The sequence below is a fragment of the Blennius ocellaris genome (assembly GCF_963422515.1).
Source record: "Blennius ocellaris genome assembly, chromosome: 18".
In the NCBI taxonomy this organism is placed as follows: Eukaryota; Metazoa; Chordata; class Actinopteri; order Blenniiformes; family Blenniidae; genus Blennius; species Blennius ocellaris.
Window position 1 is genome coordinate 13,434,300 of NC_137667.1, and position 13,980 is coordinate 13,448,279.

The 13,980-nt window shown below is 43.3% G+C and overlaps 3 protein-coding genes across 4 annotated transcripts; 1 reads left to right on the plus strand and 2 right to left on the minus strand.

The window, feature by feature from the left end:
* Nucleotides 1-941: 941 nt before the first annotated feature.
* On the minus strand, nucleotides 942-3,863 carry ccdc25 (coiled-coil domain containing 25). 2 transcript variants are annotated; one of them, XM_080514159.1, is made up of 9 exons: nucleotides 3,696-3,863; nucleotides 3,547-3,594; nucleotides 3,402-3,441; nucleotides 2,980-3,031; nucleotides 2,806-2,881; nucleotides 2,611-2,714; nucleotides 2,308-2,510; nucleotides 1,890-1,935; nucleotides 942-1,666 (listed from the first exon to the last, which is right to left on the minus strand). In XM_080514159.1, exons 1-9 carry the CDS (start codon nucleotides 3,718-3,720, stop codon nucleotides 1,637-1,639), a joined length of 624 nt encoding a protein of 207 aa, XP_080370285.1. In that variant the 5' UTR covers nucleotides 3,721-3,863; the 3' UTR covers nucleotides 942-1,636. The 2 variants fall into 2 exon arrangements, with proteins under 2 accessions (XP_080370285.1, XP_080370286.1); XM_080514160.1 differs by lacking the exon at nucleotides 3,696-3,863 and having other exon boundaries at nucleotides 3,555-3,587.
* Nucleotides 3,864-5,480: 1,617 nt separating this feature from the next.
* Nucleotides 5,481-9,493, plus strand: LOC308143305 (N-acetyltransferase ESCO2-like; the record flags this gene model as incomplete). The annotated part of the gene is made up of 14 exons (XM_080514044.1): nucleotides 5,481-5,530; nucleotides 5,629-5,759; nucleotides 5,848-6,160; nucleotides 6,288-6,555; nucleotides 6,669-6,775; nucleotides 6,864-6,975; nucleotides 7,313-7,391; nucleotides 7,539-7,587; nucleotides 7,905-8,040; nucleotides 8,132-8,263; nucleotides 8,415-8,504; nucleotides 8,615-8,758; nucleotides 8,893-9,077; nucleotides 9,197-9,493. The coding sequence occupies 14 exons, from the start codon at nucleotides 5,481-5,483 to the stop codon at nucleotides 9,327-9,329; spliced, it is 1,929 nt and encodes a 642-aa protein (XP_080370170.1). The 3' UTR covers nucleotides 9,330-9,493.
* An 856-nt stretch (nucleotides 9,494-10,349) lies between these two features.
* On the minus strand, nucleotides 10,350-13,012 carry pbk (PDZ binding kinase; the record flags this gene model as incomplete). The annotated part of the gene is made up of 6 exons (XM_080514154.1): nucleotides 10,350-10,820; nucleotides 10,913-11,107; nucleotides 11,261-11,390; nucleotides 11,839-12,008; nucleotides 12,519-12,658; nucleotides 12,855-13,012. The coding sequence occupies 6 exons, from the start codon at nucleotides 13,010-13,012 to the stop codon at nucleotides 10,597-10,599; spliced, it is 1,017 nt and encodes a 338-aa protein (XP_080370280.1). The 3' UTR covers nucleotides 10,350-10,596.
* Nucleotides 13,013-13,980: the final 968 nt, after the last annotated feature.

Sequence of the window (13,980 nt, forward strand, 5' to 3'; positions counted from 1 at the left end):
AACAGTTAACAGTTCACCTTCGAAAAACACGCATGCTGAAAATAATGTTCAGCAACAAGATTGATGAAACTACTCGTGACTGAGTCCTTTTTTGACACATTTCTTTTAAAATGTGAATTTCTTTCTGGTTTCTGTTGATATAGTATGACGTCATCCCACCGAACATAACGGGGGATTAGCTCAAATGGTAGAGCGCTCGCTTAGCATGCGAGAAGTAGCGGGATCGATGCCCGCATCCTCCAGACTTTTTGTCTTCTGATGTACTTTCTTTAAACGTACCCGCACACACACTGGATTTTTGATCACCTAACTGAACAGTCTGATCGTGTCAGAAATGGAAATATCTGCTATTGTAAAGGGGAGAAAAAAAATGTGCGCACCCTTGTGTTCCTCGGTAATATTACAGAAGATTACGTCAAACAATGACGCATCGGGGGATTAGCTCAAATGGTAGAGCGCTCGCTTAGCATGCGAGAGGTAGCGGGATCGATGCCCGCATCCTCCAATATTTAGTGTACTTTTCGAGGCCCGGATCTTCCAGCGGACGTTTTCTTTCGTTTTACTACGGCACAAAATACAACAAATTCACAAACAAAAAACCGAACAATTAAAAAGGAGCAAGTACAGGTGGTGGTAGGAAAGAAAAACTCCATTTGAACAGGAAGAGACCTGCAGAACCAATCAGAGGTGGAGAATTCCTGCTTTCAAGAGAAAAGGATTTTAGTTGATAAAGTGAAACATAAGGTAGACAAAAGATGTCCCTAATATATAGAGCTTATAAAAAAAAGCATGGAGAGATATGTGATTCAAAGACCATGCCTTATTTAAATAAATAGCTCTTGTTGGTGTTTCTTCCATCCAAGTATTCCGAATACAATTACATTGAACACATGTCTTAATATTTTCATTTTATTATTTATTCTTCCCAATAGCTTCTATTGTGACTTAAGAAAAATCTGTTATAGTGTCCAAGCAGATTATCCATCTTTTTTTTTTTTTTTTAAGTATTCTTCAAAATATGCACACGTTCATCTGCATGTCTACTGTTGCTGCTCATAAGTGTTTTGGAGAAGCAGACTTGAATCTCTGAGCAGCTCTGACACTTTTTGACAGACTGTTGACTGTATTTAATGCATAGCAGCCCGTTTTCACAGTGCAGGCACCAGATACTAATAGCTTTGACTTTAATCCATATCGATAAACTGCGTTCATTGAAGCTCACATGCAGAGACATAAACAGCGGGAGGGTTTTGCAGCCCCAAAACATAAACACACCCTTACAGGCAGACATCACTTTCAACAGCATGGCAGTGTAAACCCCATCCTCCGCCGCTCACTCTGCTACACAAAGTGTTTCTCCCCTACAAAAATTTGCCTTTTTTAATCCCCATTTGTCCCGTGGTCCGTCTTCTGTCGCGTCCTCTGGTGACAATAGTTCAGGTTCAGTCTGAAAGCAGTTTCTGAAGTTCCAACGCCGGCCCTCGACGGGCTTCGAAAAGCCATCCCATCATCTCTGTTCTTGTTAATTTTTATCTATAGATTAATATTTTTTTGTGTGTTTGCCAGTGCAGAGTTAAAGCAAGCGCCAAGCAGCAGGGGTGATCCGTCCGACTGCTTGCTCCCTCTTTCCCACCGCTCACATGAAGTCGTCCGAGTCGTAGCCGTCCTGCAGACAACGTGCACAAAAGGTTCAGGAACGAATGTCCCCTTAAGAAGTGTGACAGTCACTACATCTGCGTTTCCTTTGTTTATTAATGCTGTATCATTACAACGACCCCCCCCCCCCTTTTTTTAAACTCTTTTGCTTGTCTATTTTTAGGTTCTTTTTTCACAGGGCAGTGCTGAAACCATAAATCACGTTTTTTGTCGACGTAGATTTATATCCTCACCTCATTAGTTTTCATGTTTTCATTCTTCATCAGTGACGTGTAATTCCTGGAGATAGAAAAAAAAAAAAGATTTATCATCGAACAATCTATTGAAAAGCAATGACATTTTAAAGAAATAGTGCAGGGTAATTTTCAAAAGGCTTAAAATCGTGTGGTTGAGATTTAATGAGTGAAGAAATTATTGAAAAAAAAAACCTTTAAATATAGATAGGGACACCTGGATTAATTGAATGGTGATGGAGCTCTAGTATCAGTTACAATAACGTATCAACTATTAACTTACACAAGTTAAATGACTTAAAAAAAACAAAACCTACTAAAGTATACAATAGATTCAATTTTGATTTTAAAAACATTTGTCGTAAAATGTGCCTGAATCTTTCTGACTCATGAGCTGAAACAGAGCTGAAGTTCCTACTTGAGATCCTCCATCTCCCGTTTCCTCTTCTGCTCCTCCTTCTCCTTCTTCTTCTGGTCCTGGAGCTGAACCTTCTTCTCGTTCCTCTCCTCCCGTTCTCTGGAGTCCTTCTCTGCCGCCAGGTCGGGATATTGTTCCACTTTGGTTTTCTCCAGGCGGTTTACGATCTCGTTCACCTTCTTCTCCACTGCCACGAGTTTCACCTGCATGAAGCGACAGTTCAGTGGTTTTATGTTGCATCCGTGTCACAATTATTGGACCGAGCTTATTGCAGCCTTGTATTACTATTGGTGGCCTGCAGACCTCTTTCTGCCGATGGAAGCCAATCTGCCCGACGTCCATGTCTCCGGTTTTCTTCAGGTTGGCCCACGGTGTGTAAACCACATTGATGTTGTTCATCTTACACCCTGTCAACACACAACAGTAACAACCAGGCTAAAAGACATTCGATTCTCAGATCCCCCTCCATACGTTCGCATTAACATTCATTTCCTTTACCTTGGATGCTGTTGTTTTTCACCAGCTGAGCACAGTCTATCAACACCTCTGGAGGAATGTCATCTATGGTTTGACCCTGAACAATGAAATCAACAGCGTTTGGCTCAATAACACATCATATTACACCCAATCTAAGAATCATTGTTATTCTCAGTGACTGTTTTCACTCTTTACCTTTGGCATTCTCAGGTAGACGTGCGCCGACGACAGTTTGTCCACGTGAAACCTGGAAATGACACAAAAAAAGTGAAATCAAATGAAAAAGAACCAACAAAACTTTACATCTAACTGGAGAAATCTGATTATAAAGGACAATATGAGGTGCTGCACTGATGGGTCAGTCCAAGTTGTATCCCATCCTCGCCGATAGCTAACTAGGATCGGTTCAAACACCCTGGTTTGTCTATTTATCCTCTTTAGTTTCAAGTTATACTGAATTAATCTGCATTTTGTATTTGTTTCATGCTAAAAGCCATTCTAACTTTGCTGCACCCATCCCAAAGAAAATGTATGTACTTGACATGCCAAGAAAGCAAAGTACCCAGATAATCCCGCACAGAAGATCTTATTTTTGTGAAAAGAAGTCAGAGACTCACCAGATGTCCTCTGGCCAGCCGTACCTGATGAGATCTTCATCTGTTAATGAAAATAGTTTAAGAGTTAAATACAAACTGTTTCTAATGGAATCACATGGTCAGTTTTAATGATTCCAAGTCATGAAAAGATACCAAAAAAACGTACTTTCATACTTGTCTTTTCCCATGTAGATGGTACACGGAGGATCCACCGCTGAAACAAACGAGAAACACGAAAAATGAGCGAAGTTCTAAAAAATCAGATATGAAGAGTGGCGAGCTAAAGATGCTATATGCTAACGCGGCTGCACTCACCGGCACTTGTGAAGTAAAACACCATGTTTACGTGAATTGAAAGCCGTCGATCAAATTCTGAAAGGCTGTTTTATGAAGTCAAGAAGCTGACAGTTATTATGAAGGCAGTATAATGTGAAGGTTTTCGGTATTTCTTGGGCTCCTGTCAGACTCTCATGCACGAAGTGACCCCGGAAGTTGTTGTTGGTGGACACGTTCACTCTGCAGCTCAACTTCCTGTTTACAAAATAAGCGTATAGTTTATGGATATGTTCGAATGTGTGCTGCTTGCAGACCATAGCAAAAATGTACTATCAGCAGTACCAATCCATCCATCAACAAAAACCTGTAACATGTGCTACAAGGGCCTTACAAAATAACAAAACAATCAACGGGCATAATGATAGAAATTACTGAATGACAGAATGATTTCTGAATGATTTGCTTCATTCAATCCTATGTAGCCCAACCTATCACAAGACATGCATTTATCACACGTGTAAAAAAAATCTTTTCATATATATGCATACGTGTTTTTCTTTGTTTTCAAACCAATTCTAAGTTGCAACACCAAATTTTCACATCTTGAGATTGATTCTCAGTGCAGTGATCATCATTGTTGTCTTTTCAAAGCAAATTTGAAAAGAACGTGTTTACTTGTGCAAGCATAGAACAGTGGAAGAGTAACAGAGAAACATGGCAAAACACTACCAGGGTATGATTAGAGTTCTGCAGACACATCCTGTGGCTGGCCCCACCAATAAATACAAATTCGCCTAACAACTCAATGGAAGTTGGACAAACGTTGGCATTGGTAATCTAAAGGGCACTGAAGAATGGTACATCTGGTTGTTGTTGTTGTTGATCCACAAGATGATTATGTCTCTATTTGCTGGTGTTTTATTCTGAAAGGATGGCCCGGAATCCTGTCGATGCGTTCCACCTCGGAGAAACAGGTGACGTAGTTGCTGGAGTCCCGCGCGCTCTTCAAAACACATAGAGAGGAAACGCGCGCAGAGAAGGAGCTGTGAGCGCGCGACAGACTCAAATATCGTTTAAGTCTTTATTTTATGAAATTCTATAGAAACAAACACGGTGAGTTTCATAAAGCCTTTTATCGCAGTGTTTTCACCTGTTTGTGCACTTTTATTCTCTCTTATATCGGCGCCGTATTCGAAGCTGCTTCAGGTTAGTTCATGTTAAGTAACTAAACTTTCGTGCAAAAATCACAAACTTTCGAGGGCGTTTGAATTAAAACTTGCAGATCTGTACCAGCATCGCGTTATGCTTCGTAACGTGGGTCAGAATTATCTTTTCAACAAGACTGTTAGTTAGCATACCTCGCTAAGATAGCATGTTTCCCTCGATTTTTTTTTTTTTTTTTGCATAGAAGTCGAAACATCTTGTGACATGAGAGAAAACTCTCAACTATCTTTATCAAGCAAAGACTTAAAGTTCTTCCATGAACTGGTCAAACTACAGTGGACTATCAAAAGCTAGATGCTAATACCACCGTGGTTTGACCTTCTGTTTTATTGCCATAGATCTGCACAAAAGCCCCTAATTATACGTGTATTGCTTTAAAATAAGTTTAAAACGGCAGCCAGTCACCTCCCCTCACCTTGCTCTGGACACAACAATATCCAGCAGGCCGGTCATTGCTTCTTTGTCAACATCCACATTGGATCATGCATTTATGAACTTCCAAAAATAAATTCACTTCTGTGTTTCCAAAAAAAAAAAAAACTGAAATGATTTTGAGTTGTCCTTGTGTTTCTACTGTTAGTAGGTGAACCTCCACTCGCGATGATTATGACTACCAGAAAACGGAAGCTCTCCTCTCTGGATGCTGACAGGTAAACTAAACCCCGCCGAGCCTTCTGTCGCAGTAGGCGTTTGGTTATTTGTGTCCATCCCAGGATCGTTGCGTCTAAGCAGTTATTTGTTTACTTAGCTGTCCGTCCAAGAAGACGGTGAGGGAGGAGACGTCTCCGGTGAGAAGGAGATCCCCGCGGAAGCTACGGCAGTCTCCGGTGAAGAACCCTGGTTCTCCACTGAGATCCCCTCGTAGACCAGCAGCAGCAGGTAGAGCAGACCCCAGCCGAGCGTTTTATCTCGTATGTGTTCTTCAAACGGCTGAAAGCACGCGTTTCTTCTTCTTTCTTCGTCTTAGGCTCGCCAGCCACATCACCCCGTACGTCTCCATTTAAGATCTCCTTGGTCACAAGCTCGTTCTACGGCAAGAAGAAGCCCAATTACCTCACGCCGCTGGAGAGGAAGGCCATGAAGGAGTCTCTGCCCCCGCCTCCCCCTGCTCCCCCCTCTGCCTCCCCCACTTTGGCCAAAAAGCCAGAAGGGAAGAGGAAAGCGAAAGGAGGCAACAGACCCAGAAAGGCGCCTGCGGGTTTGACGAAGGGCGGGCAGATCAAAAACAGAATCAACATAACATCGACAAGGACGATCAAGCTGAGCAAACTCCACAGCAGGTGTGATTTCATTCACGCTCGGTCGTCTTAATTTGTTTCCTGCAGCATTTTAAGGTGTTTTCACTCGTTCTGGTGGTTTTTCCTAAGTCAAAGCAATGTTTGTTTTGGGTTTTTTTTTGTTTGGCAGTGCCGCCGTGAAGCCGATCCCCTCTTCCAGCGCGGCGCCCGCCAGCAGCAAACCCGCCGAGCCCAAGAAGCTCATGACCTTCACCTTCAGCAGCACCAAGCCCAAACCCAAGGTCTTCGTCGGTGCCGCTTTTTTCTGTACAGGGAAGAAACCTTCGTCCATGTACAAGAGGTCTGCGCCCAAGTCTTCTGCTTCTGCCCGGCCGCCTTCCGTCACCGTGAACGGCAAAGCCGCGGCGCCAAAGGCGAAGAACGAGGAGCTGCAGCAGGTCGTTATATCCTCATTATCTTCAGCCGTTCTTGTGCGTGATTTTTTTTTTTCTTTCTTTCAGTAAATGTATTGTTTTCGATGGTTTTTCTTCTCCCTGTCGACCCCCTGCAGACCACAGTGCCTCAGAAGAAGGAAGCCGAATCGAGCACAAAGCCGAGGGTGAGGTTTGACCCGACCGACTGGATCGACGAGCAGGCGACACCTCTGCAGCCGCCCTGGTACTTTAACAGGGAACCGAATGTCATGGTAGTTTGCAAAGCGTTTGAACGCAAGTGAACGACTGGTGTTTGTCCGCCTTCCTACCAGCTCTCCTGAATGGTTGTCGGAGAAATATGGGATTACCCACAATCTGAAGGTCGTCTTGACGAGGTCTCCGTCATCCAGCTTTGCCTCGCCGGCTTCGTCCTCCAGTATTCAGGTTTGGCCGCGGATAGTTTGGTTGTTGAGCCTGAGTTTTGACTTTGAAAGTGGCGCTGCACTAAATTACTTTTTAACACTTGATGAGCTGCAAAGAGTTTAATTAATTGTGCCTGCCTCTTTAAGAGGCGCACAATTATTACAATCCTGGGAAAGCAAGGTTTTTTTTAAATATTCTTATTCTTCCTCTGCCGCACAAACTTTGACGACCCACTAGTCCCGCACCGTTTGGAGTATGTACACAAAAAGCATATCGTTACGTGCGTAATTATCGGGAATCCTGTGCATCTATTCAGGCACAATAAAATTTCTAGTTTATATTCTTTTCCTTGGTCCAGGATGATGTCGGTGCCTCAGATCCTGTCTGTGACCTGAGTGACATGAGTCCCATCAGCACGGCTTCCAGTCCTCCCAGAGGTGCGTTCCACTGTTCTAAGTACTCGTGTGACGTGACAAACATCAGCAGCTTTATTTCTCCACGTCTGTTCATGGTTTAATGAAGCGGTTTGAAAATGTCCCACATTAATTCTTTGGAACTAATTCTCTTGTTTATTGCTCTGTCAGTTTCGGAGGCGACGGCTGTTTATCCCATATTTGGTTCCGCTTCAAAAAGGTGAGACGTTCATCCATCTTCTGTACGGCTCACCCCTCAAGCACATGCTTGTGGACTGGGGGAGGGAGACAAGTGCGTCATAATCCAGTTTGACAATAAACATGAAATTGATTTTATAAGTTCAGTGTAAGTTGGGCAAAATTAATATATTGAGTCTCAATCGAAACAATTTCCACATAAACTGGTTTTGTTTCCAACAGTCATGCAAATTATAAGGATATACATAAAATCAATTTCAATAGTGTTATCGCTCATGTTAATGTCGAGTTCTGGATTTTTTTTGGAATAACTGACAAAACACTTTTTCCCCCTTGCAGGTCAAAGAAAGCAGCTCCTCAGTCCGCCAGCACCCCCTGTGGCACGGTGCCGATACTGCAGCCTCCATCTGCTGCCGTGAAAGAGCGAAGTGTTCGCAGAAAGAAAGAGAAGATGGACGAGGACCAGCTGATCATTGTAACTATATATTTAACGTGACGGGTTTGTCCTCTTGGACTCGCTGTGGCTGCGACGTTGCTGAACGTTATGCGACGTTTCCCTTCATCAGGACGCCGGCCAGAAGCAGTTTGGAGCCACGATGTGCTGCTCGTGTGGGATGGTGTACAGCGCCGACAACCCGGAGGACCACTTCCAGCACACCCAGTTCCACCGCCGCTTCCTGGACTCCATCAAATATGTGGTGAGAGTTTTTTTTAATCGCCTGTAATAACTAGCAATCGCCACTTTTCTTCACCCAATGATGATCAACATTGCTTTGATTTTTGCCCTTCGTGTGCGGGTATGTTGTTGAAGTTTCATGTGATTCAAACGAAGGCTTCCCGTGTTTTCAGGGCTGGAAGAAGGAGCGCGTGGTGGCCGAGTTCTGGGATGGCAAAATCCTCCTGGTCATGCCAGACGATCCCAAATACGCCATCAAAAAGGTCCCGAGCCCAAACTTTACGCTTCATTTCGCACAGTTGAATGTGTTGCCGTCACAAACCGGAGATTAGATGTATTTTTAATCTGTCTTATGTTGTTTGTTTGCTTTCAGGCCGAGGACGTGCGGCGTGTCGCCGACAGCGAGTTGGGCTTCCAGCAGGTGACGCTGAGCAGCCCGACTCAGGCTAAGACGTACCTGTTCATCAGCACGGAGCGAATGGTGGTGGGATGTCTGGTGGCTGAGCCCATACGACAGGTACAGACTGATCTCAGGCTCTATTCGAGGATGTTTCCCGTCACACCACAGCCATCTTTTTTTTTTAAACTACACCTCTGGAAGGTCACGTTCCTTCACATGGTGACGCTCTCATGACGAGTGCTTTATTGCAGGCGTACCGAGTCCTGGAGCAGCCGGATCGACACAAAGACATGACGAAGGACGACTTCATGGAGCGCCACCGCGCCTGGTGCTGCTCCACCGTACCGGAACAGGCCCTGTGTGGGATCAGCCGGGTCTGGGTCTTCAGCCTGGCCAGACGGCGAGGCATCGCCACGCGCATGCTGGACACCGTCAGGTGTGACGTCACACAACGTAGAGCAGTTCCAGGCTGAGTGCCTCCCTTAGGTTTGGTGTAATTAAACCAGACTGTGTCTGCTTAACATTAATTGTCTCTCTTTTTTTTCCCAATAATAGAAACTCCTTCATGTACGGCAGTCATCTCACCAAGGAGGAAATCGCCTTCTCCGACCCGACTCCTGACGGGAAACAGTTTGCCACAAAGTACTGCGACACCCCAGCCTTCCTCGTCTACAACTTCGTCTCTTAAAGAGATCCGGTTTAAAAGGAGTTAAACTTGAGTTCCAACATGTTGACGGTCCAGCAATCGTGTTAAAATTGTCTTTTCATATGCAAAAAAATCAGTTCAGGTATTTTGCATGTTGATTAGGCCGGGCTTTAGTGTTTGTAATTATTAATTAAAGGTTTAGTAAGTCCACAGGTTCAAGATTTAAAACTCTGTATTTATATTTATGGCGGTTCTGCCAATTTAGTTCCGTCTTGTGTCGAATGGCAAAGTTTTTCAGAGGTTTATATTTTTGCTTGAATCTGCGATGGCTTACGTGTTGCATTTATTTTGTTTTCTTAAAGCTTTTAGTTCAGTGACCCGGTGTTGAAAGGAAGGATTGTTCTGAATTTGCAGACTGTTGGGATACAAATACTTTCAATAAACACTGCGTTTGTTTTAAGAACACCACGAATTCCTTGTGAATGTTTCAAAGGTTGTGTGTTTTTGAGCCTTCAGAAATCAACAGTGGATGTTAAATCTCAAGCCGCCATTAAAACATCTTTAACTTTAAAAAGTGGACATGTTTAGCTTGAATCGTCTGCTTCGCACGACGATCTGATATCGGTGTAACCACAAAACATTCAGGCTACATTTTAACAAATGACTTCTGGTCGGTGGGAAAAAAAGAGTAAAATATTAGGTTCATAAGGTGTGATTTTGACCAAACATATTAAAGTAAAAGAAATACTATTTCAGTGGTTGCCCAGTAAAGTGTAAATTGGAGGAAAATGTTTTTAAATTAGTTTATTTTCTTCACTGTAAGAAAATAGGAAGAATCTGTATTTAAAACATTAGTACAATGCTAAACTAAAAACCACTTGAAATTTGATTCAAGCAATAGAAATGCAACAATCTTCACCAAAGCTGTTCTGTAGTGACGTGTTGTTTCAGAGAAAATAAGACTGATCCTTATTGAACATTTCTCATTAGTGTCTTTTTTTATCCACGACGCAGAGGCCCCAGTTGAGTTTTTTAAGACAGTTAATGTTTTATTTACCGTAGGCATTAATTCCACATGCAACTCTGCAAAGTTCCCCAAGCAGTAGAGTCACTTTTAATAAGAAGCAATGGCATCAAACAGCGTAACGTACAGTGGAGCGACATGAAAATATAAACAACGCAGGATTACAGTCAGTTCCTTTGTCGTGCAGGTATAATAACGAAGCAGTTTGTACAAGTTGGAGCGAAGCAGTTAATCAGAATAGTTTACCAACAGCTGAACTGAAGTAAGTGGGTGTGACTGCAGAAGTTAGTCGATGACGATGACCTCTCGGGGAAGCGAGGTGTTGAGTTCTAGAGCCTCGACGATTTGCGCGGCTGACGGCCTCTTCCTGGGGTCCTCCTCCGAGCACAGATAGAAGAGCTCCACCATCCTCCGGTACGAGCCGCCCAGAGCCTCGGCGTCCAGAGCCGGCCGCGTCCCCAGCCGTTCGTAGTAGCTGTCCTCGTCGAAGCTCTCCTCCGAGGAGTCACCTGACGGGGAAAACGCCGTGTTACCATAGCAACGCAATACGACTGCTAAAAGTATCATTAGAAGCTGGGAAGAAGAGCTGCGTGAACCATACCGTCTCCCCCCTCCTCCTCCTCATCATCATCATCCTCAAGCATGTCCAGGTGAGGCATGGCCAGTGTCATCATCTCCCACAGAGTCAGACCGTAGGCGAAGATGTCCGCCTTGTCCGTGATCTCGCCTCCCTCCTCCAGGGCCTCCTTGGGCTTCCACGGCTCCGTGCCGATGTAGTCCGCCTCCGGGTCAGACACTGACCACATCAGGCTTCAAGTCAAGCTCGGTTGGGATTTTACAATTTAATTAAAGCAGAAAATAAAATCCGATTTGTCCCGTGTCTTGTACGTTAAGTTTACGTATGTGTGTAAAAACAGGACGTTTAACGTGACGCGACGACAACGTTTACCTCTCATGTTTTCGTCGAGCTGCAGCGACACGCCGACGTCGCAGATCTTCACGCTCTCAAAGTCGCCCTTGATCACCACGTTGCACGACTTCATGTCGCCGTGCAGCAGCTTCTTCTCATTGTGGAGATACTGTGGGAACAAATGAACGACGTGTGTTGATGCCCCCGTGTAAAACAGTCCTTATTTCACAGATTATGTAGAGGAGGGGAAAAAAAAACCCTCCACTAAAGGTTAGGAGTACCATTCCCCATTCTAAGATACATTTTTAAAAATTGACTAATGAAATTGTATTAATCTCCCGTGTTTGATGGCAAAATGAGCTTAAAAACAGAACTCCAAACACTTCTAATAGACAAATAATTCATAAAAGCTTATTTGTTTTAGATCATTCGTCTAAATAATAGAAAGTTTATAAACAAATCAAATGAATTTGACTAAAACATTAGGGCATGAATCCAAATGAAATAAGTCATTGTTTTAAGCACCCGATTCTGGATCAGAGTTTATGTTAATACAAGCTGCGTGATCTGGACGTCCCACTGAAGTTGAAAAAGAGTAAACCGAGTACAGGACTCACCTGCAGGCCACGAGCCACATGCAGAGCCACTTTCTCTATGTTGGCAGCAGGAAATGCTTTCAGGCCCTCCTCCCTCCGCTTCTCGACCAGGTCGTTGAGCGACTGCTCCCCTCCATACTCCATGGCCAGACACTTGGAGCCGTCTTTGGCCTCAGCAAATGCACGGAAGCCTTGACGATGAGAGAACGTAAACGTCACGAAATCTGCTCTAATCTCGACAACATTGTGGGTGAAAAACTGAGCTCGTATATGATGGACACCAGCAAACTAGTACAAGTTTGTTTTTCCAACCATTTGCTTTTCTCTTAAATTCAAGTCGTGCATATGAAGCACAGGAGTTCTAAAATGACATTTTGTATATTCTAATAAAGGTTCCCCCATGATTTTAAATGTGACACTTGCATCAGGCTGATCTCTGCAAGAGTAAACTCGATTTTTAGTTTCTATAACTCATGCTCCTCATATACGTCTCACCATCTTTGTCCATTTCAAAGAGTCCAGGTGTATATAAACAAATATAAATGTTTGTGTGGTATTAGGTCCAGAGTTAAAAGAGTGGGTGACACCCAGCTGGAGGGTTAACTTTTGTCATATCGTCCCTCTGATGGTTGAGTTTTTCCTTTAGTGAATAATCACAGCGTCCATTATTTCAAAACATTCCACACTGTGTTGAGTCTCACCAACAATGTTTGGGTGATCGATCCCCTTCAGGATTTCAGCTTCTTCATTGATCCGCTGCTGGTAAACCGCAGTCTGTTTGGGATTACAGAGACGATGGATCTTCTTCACAGCCCAGGGTGACGCATGCGGCTTCCCCGGTCTGGGATGAAAACACAGATTTTCAGAGTTGTACCCTTGTTTCAAGGGTGAATTAGTGTAAAAAAAACAAAACAAAAAAAAAACCTCACTGATCTTTTGAAGAACAAATAAATGTCTCCATGCGATCTGCAGATTAACAGTGCCTTGTCTTTTGACTCTGCATAGAAATAATAATAAAAAAAAATAGCACAACGAACCGGTTCATCAGGTAGACGTTGACCCCAGTCCCACAACCCAGCTTCTTCATGAAAGGTGAGGCAGGGATGGTGATCGGAGTCCCTCCGCTGCTCAAGAGGCTCCTCTTCACGTGGGCTTTCGGGGTTCTGAACACATCTCCATCCATAGGTGAAGCCATCCTGTCAAAATACTTTATACGTTTCAAAAAAACAAATGATCACATCTACAGTGAATAAATGACCAAAATAGCAGATCACAATCACTGGCTCTCCTGCTTATTTTACAGTAGATGTATCCGACAGAGAGACAAAATGACACGAAGGTAATTTAATACAAACAAAATACAACATGTAACAAAAAACAGCAACATAAAGTAACAAGATGAGACAAACTCTTGTTCAAACACATGTTGTGTATCTATCTATATATCTTAGTATACGTCAAAACGTCTGTGTCATAATGTCAAAATATTACAATGCAGAATAGAAATGTTTGTAAAGGTAAAGGAAGAAATAAAACAGGAATATAATACAGCAGTACCAACACCGGGAGAACACGACGTCTACAAAATGTGCAATTATGAAGCACAAGCAGCCTCGCAAACACAAATTATTAACATCAGAAGCGTAGTCAGGTTACAGTTGGCCACAAACGACGGTGTTATTTGGAATATTTTATTGTTCGCTCTTGTTTCAGTCGTAAAAGAAAGAGACGAAATGAACGCAGCCGTGGATCACGATACGTTTGGAAGGCAGCCGACGTTAAAGATACATTAAGGTAATTATAAGTTTGTTTATAGTAGCGTATGTGTTATTTATCCGTATGAACCCATAAGTTTTACCTGCTTTCTTCCGCAGAAACGAACTGACACCGTCAAAATGCGCCAAATGTTCAAACAACGACTGGTACGGAGGCCGGGGAAGGACAAACTTCACCGGAGGCGATTTAACAAACGCTGTGCGACAGCTAAATAACTATTCACAAAATAAAGCTCTAATTTAACGTCTGTTTTTCAGTGCTGGATTTTTAATTTCTTACTAAGCTCAGTCGATGAAGGATGCTCCGTCAAAAAGATGATCTAAAAATATATATATATTTTAAGAAATGTACCAGAGTGCCTGAGCCCCGTCTGCAACTATTGCTATG